At 48.6% G+C, this 6000-nt stretch overlaps 2 protein-coding genes across 2 annotated transcripts; one reads left to right on the forward strand and one right to left on the reverse strand.

The window, feature by feature from the left end:
- Positions 1-909: 909 nt before the first annotated feature.
- PHYSODRAFT_335706 (hypothetical protein) lies at positions 910-3140 on the forward strand (the record flags this gene model as incomplete). The annotated part of the gene is made up of 2 exons (XM_009533161.1): positions 910-991; positions 2785-3140. 2 exons carry the CDS (start codon positions 910-912, stop codon positions 3138-3140), a joined length of 438 nt encoding a protein of 145 aa, XP_009531456.1.
- A 2050-nt stretch (positions 3141-5190) lies between these two features.
- Positions 5191-5607, reverse strand: Avh1b-1 (avirulence protein 1b; the record flags this gene model as incomplete). The annotated part of the gene is made up of 1 exon (XM_009533162.1): positions 5191-5607. One exon carries the CDS (start codon positions 5605-5607, stop codon positions 5191-5193), a length of 417 nt encoding a protein of 138 aa, XP_009531457.1.
- Positions 5608-6000: the final 393 nt, after the last annotated feature.

A 6000-nucleotide genomic window follows, 5' to 3' on the forward strand; every position in this document is an offset into this window, starting at 1 on the left:
TTAGAGGCTATTTCTTATTTTTTTCAAACTTCGAGAACGTTGTTGCTGGAGTTCGTATTGATTGCGCGAGCGTTCCAATACAGGCGTCCCCGGGCTAGTCCCGGCTGTATATTTTAATGTACCTCGCACAGGAAGTACAAGCAGTTCTCAAGATTTGCGCGCAACTTCTGCAAACATATTGACTTAGATGAGTGTACAGCGAGACCTACTGCGACAAGTGGCACGTTGCGGGATACCAAGCTTGTAGTAAGTCAGTATTGTGAATTCCGGCCAAATTTTCCAAATCGCGGCGGTTTGGAGACCCCGCTCCAATCGCCAAATACAAAACTCAAGTCATTTGCTCAATCTCCGGGCCCAAACCATATGGTCCAAGTGCCCGCATGTCAAGACCAATTCGTACTTAAACGGGTGCCTATAACCAATCCTAGTGGCCACGGAGATTGGCCGGAGATTTGGCTTGGGCGGTTCAACAAACCTCCCGCGGAAATTTTGAACAGAACACACAATACAGAGAGTAGCGGCAATAAGAAAGGGTCAACAACTTATAATTCTGACAACAAACAAATATAGAATAACACAGGGCCTCTATTTAGGTACTGAGTTTGTCAAAGTGATGTGGCACACACACAGCAGTCAAGGTTCCCGCGCATTTACAAACTCCAAGGACGGAGCCACAGTGGCTCCGTGTACACGCAGTGGCTCAACCACTGCGTGTGCATCAACGACCGTTGTGCTTCAGCGCCCCAGTGCTCCCGTCACACTTACTTTCTCGCCCACATTGCCCCGCAAACTGCCGCTAAGGAAGACCATGAGCGCCTGCAGGTTGATGCGGAGGTGTTGGTTGTCCTACGTGCACATGTTGGGTTTGCACAAGCTCAGCAAGCACACCGCCGAGACGTAGCTACAGTAATGTGCGGTGGCCACGGACAAGCAGGGCGTCGTAGTGAGTCGCAGCCAGTGTATTTGAAGGTCGTGCGCCTCAGGAAGACGAGTACGACGAGCCTGTACTACAGGCCCTGTAGCGTCGAAGTCCATCGTCAATCGGGCAAAGTAATAACGTACCTAACGTGTTTCATTTATTTCGTTAAGTCAATACGTTTAAAGCTCCGCAAGATTTGATTTGACTTGATTATTGTATGTACCTTCAGTACTTTAATCGTTGAACCCTTTCTTATTGCCGCTACTCTCTGTACACACTCATCTATGTTCAGACCGCGTGAATCTTGTTGATTCGCAAACATCATAAGTACCACTGTGGCGAATAGGCCGGGGACGCCTGTACCTAAATAGAGGCCCTGTATAATTCAATATTTATGTGTTGTCAGAATTATAAGTTGTTGACCCTTTCTTATTGCCGCTACTCTCTGTAATCAAGTTCCCGCCAGACTGGAATATCTGCTCCGAAATCTATCCGCCTTTTATCCAGATTTTCCCAGCAAATATAGTCCACAAAAACAGGGGTACTTATCCTGGGAGGACAGCTAGAAGAGCTGTATGGACAGCCTCACACAGATTAATTCGTCGAAAAAAAGTTGCTTGTACCTCAGGCAACATTTAAACAACATTTCGCCACACCATACTCACACAATCGTACACCATACTTACACAAATATAGCCATATTGACATCCCGACCGTAGGGACACAAAGCTAATTGACAATGAAATGAGGACAGCGCTAGCGACAAGAGAATGCAGGATGACCAATCAGCCTACAACTACACTGTATTCCATATATGCAGTTCCTAGTTACTGACGGATAACTGAGGACGTCTTACGTCCACGCAGCTAAGCTCTTGGCCTACAAATTAAACCTGTCCGCCTGGATCTCGGGCAGTCTCGCTGGCATTAAATCATCGGCTCTACATAAAAAATGGTGGTCGGCGCTGTAAACGCTTACGTCCTTAGTTCTTGGCCTACAAACTATAAAATCTGTCCGGTAGGCAGCTTCGCCGGCAGTAGATAGTTGGCTCCATATAAAAAAGGAAAATTCCGGAATATGAATTCAAAGTGAATATGAACTCAAAATGAAATTTTGTGCAAAAGGTGATACAAGGCTTTGTGCCAAGTGCATTTGGCCACCGATAGCGGCCAGCACCTGACTGCCATGCACGTCGCTGAATGCACCTATTGTGTCAGTATAGCACTGGGTAAACGCGAAGGCGGTGCCGGTGTAGGCATCGCCCTCTGCCTAATAGTTGTTCTGGTGGAGTATGGTCGCCTTCTGCGTCGCTTAAGCGACACTGCCCACGCTGTATAAAGCATGATTGGATGCCTTACTCCCCATGCCGCCGCTGGAGGCAACAATGTCGTGGCCAATGCCCTAGCAGAACCTGAAATATGTGCTCTCGACACAAATCCTTCTATCACCTTTTGCACAAATTTTAATATTGAGTCACCTTCCTGAAATTTCCCTAAGAAAAATGATGGTAGGCGCTGCAAATGAGGGGCTTCGCCCCTCATTTGCTACTTTGAACATAGTACGTAACCACTGTTTGGTACTGCTAGCGCATGTATTAATGGTTGTTGTTTTGGATTTGGCTTAGCTTTGTAGTGGCACCAAAACACTCGACCACTCAGTAGGCGAAGTATTAGCACAACACTTGACTACTTCGTAGCCAAAGAAGATAGATATCTATTAGTTTCTTCAAAGTGTTCCAGTATGGAAGATATAGTTGTACTCGAGTTGGTAAAATCGAGCTAACGTTAGATACAACCGAGCAGACTTTTTGGAATTTAAAGTAGTCCTCCCAGCCTAACGCAACTATCCTGCAGGCTATCCTGCAGGCTACCCTGTGAACGGCGCTCCGTTGGCCAGCGTCTACAATGCTCCCGCGACGGCTGTCAACAGCGCGCCTGCCGGCACTGGTACCACCTACAGTAACGCCGCGCCTGGACGTGGAAACGCCAATGCCAATGCGAACGACGGCAACAACCCCAGCGGCGACTCGAGCAAGACCGTCACCGTCTTGAACGGAGACGGCACGTCCAACACGGCATCTGTGACGAGCAGCAACGGTGCCGCGATGACGGGCGGCGCATCGGCGAGCGCTACGGCGAGTGCGTCTGCAAGTGCGTCGGCTAGAGCCACGGCTGGAACGTCGTCTCAGAAGGCGTACCGTCAGCTTCGTTCGGTGGAGTAAGCAAGTGTGTGTTTAGCCCGCCCGAGTCATCCATCACCGCTCTGGTTCGTCCGGTCTCAAAATACGTGTTAGCTTTGTTGCTGTGTCAGTTCATAGTGAAAGTCATGCTTCAATCTTATCAATGCAATCGATGTTTCCTCTGATGAACTCGTTGTTTGTGTCAGTTGGTGGTGTGGGTTATCAATGCTTTGTTGAGGTCGCGTGTACATGTATGTATACCCGCGAGTACCTAGCCGATGTTAGCAGGAGAAACTGTCTGTCAGTGTGATGCTGTGCTGCTTGTTTGGTTTGGCGTCGGTCACAAAAGCTACGACCGTGTGTTGTGCCGATCTTGGATATCAAAGGTCGCACATCTTTCCAACTTCAACCACGAGCATACAAACCTCAGTACAATATGGAACATACAAATTTAAGCATAAAGCTTCAGTACAAGATCGAACATCCAAACTTCAGCATACAACTTGTACCGAAGCCCAGAATAACCGACATCCCATCATCGGGTAGGTTAGCACTCGTTTTTGTTATTGAATTGAGCATTGTTGTCACTTAGCTATACGACTACTAAAGACCAGCCCCGCAGATGCCAAACGAAGGTTAGCACTCGTTGCCAAGGCAGTAGCATGGGCTACATGCGATAGTAGCAGCAGCCGCAATAATATACCAATATGCACAAGCCGTAGATTTTTTTAATATTAAAATGGGGTCGTATACTGATCGGGTCGGGGGATTTGATCGGTCTTGCCTATACACGATTGTAGTGTTAACACTTTCGAGAGAGGCCTCAGAAAGACCGTTTGCAACCGCAGCGAAGTGGAGGTCTGCAATGGTCGGCGCGTGGGCCGGAGTAGGTATGTCTAAGTAGGAGTCATCATCTTTTTACCAACGCCTTGCCCGCTATGAGCGAAGCGAAATTGGCGGTGCAAACGGGGAGCTCACCCAGGCGAAGCCCGACCAAATCCACCGACCCGATCAGTATACGATCACATAAAAAGTCAATCGCCAGTCGTTTTGCGTTTAGAAGAGCGGCTCTTGCTACTGACACCGAAAAAAACACCCAACGAAAAAAACACTGGGGCCCTTCCCGGTCTTGCACAGCCGGCCGGGGATGGATCTCACGGCCCTCAAATCGTGAAAACCTCAAAGTGCTCCAGGGAAATGAATGCCTTGAATCCCCCACGAAATCGATGAATCTGGGGTTGGTCTCAATGGAAAGAGGGAGGAATAGCCTAGCCTAGGCCTGGGCCTAAAGCGCACTGCTCCAGGCCACGCTCTCGCTTCACAGGCACCGAAATTGCAGTTTTGGGGAATCTGGTTTCACCTTCCCTCTACCGTCTCTACCCCGGCCTCGGTTATACGAAATCATGCCAGCACACACATAGAGACACCGAAAAACACACAGCTTTCCGGTGTCAGCAGAACTTTTCTAAGAAGAGCACTGGAAAATCGACAAGTTTGTTCTAATATCTTTCCAGGTTTGGGTAAGACCTTTTCCCATTGGAGAGTTGCCAAAGCCAGCCGTACGACTGGATACAGCAAGACTGTATCCAGTCGTACGGGATCCACGAGCCCATAGCACGGCGCTGAGGGTGTACTGAAGTCTAGGGATTCCAGTGGAAGTGCGTCGACAATTGCCACGAGGTTTTAGGTCGTCTTTTCCGTGGAGGATTCGACACAAACGAGCTCTTTTGTGCGACAGGGGCCAACAAGAGCAACGACAGGTTTTTAAGCGGGTTGGGACACTGACGAAGATAACTTTAAGCTTGCGCTGTGAAGTGTCATATTAGTACTGTAGTCGTCTGAATAAGAAACCGACTGTCAAACTTTGGAGTGCCAATACCACCAAGTTCAGAGATTAAAAATTAAATAAATTCGCTAAACTCGGGTCTGGGCAGTCAGCATGCACAGGCTGGGAGGGACGTATTGGGAGCTAAGGTTGCATTGTATTACCACGCAACCATTAGCTTGTAAATCTTCGGTTTACGACTCTACTTCTACGCTTCGAATAGAGAACAGCAGAGCGCGAATCGCATGCGATTTCGGCGAGACCTTCTCAGTTCTGATACAGGTGAAAGGCGTATCCGTTGTAGATACGGTCGTACTTCCCCTTCTGCTTGGGGTCCGCGATTGCCAACCAGTCCTTGATCTTCTGCAGGGTGTACCCGTTCGTATCCCACTTCTCGTACGCTTTCTGCTCCTTTGAAGGGTCCTTCAGAATCGCCTTGGCCAACTTTTTGGCCCCCGCCTTGTTCCACAGCTCAGTCACGCTGAAGGTCCGCTCCCCCGCATCGTCCTCTTCATGAGCTCGAAGAAATCTTCCACCGGCAATGTCGCCGTTCCTGAGCGAGCGACGGACGAGATCTGGAGATTCCACCATGGAGATATTGGTTTCGTCGGAGTACTCAGTTGCGTTGCAGGTCACGACGTAGCCAATGGCCACGACAAGAGAAAGCACAAAAGATAGACACATGGTTCGTGATACTTGGCGACTTGAGGACTTGCTGGCTGGAGAGCGAAAGGAGAAATGTCGTTATTGGGTGGCGGCGGACACAAGTGCTCTCCGTTGTGGTGGTTCCTCTTGAGCATGCACGCCGCCACTTTTGTTCCAGTGCAACAGAAGGACAAGGGATCATTTCCTTGGATGTGCATGCTGTGGATTGTATTATTGTTTTTTTTTTCGAAGGCAACCTCCTCGGTGTTTGATTCTGATCGACAAGAATCAGTGATGGCGTGAAACAGACGAAATGAGCATTTCATTTCGATAATGTATCTCATTTAATGAGATACATTATCGCGTAGCCGAAGGTATGGCTGCGCTAGACTCATCAAGAACAACAGATCATCAAAATACGAATGTATATGA

This window comes from Phytophthora sojae, assembly GCF_000149755.1.
Source record: "Phytophthora sojae unplaced genomic scaffold PHYSOscaffold_6, whole genome shotgun sequence".
Lineage (NCBI taxonomy): Eukaryota > Oomycota > Peronosporomycetes > Peronosporales > Peronosporaceae > Phytophthora > Phytophthora sojae.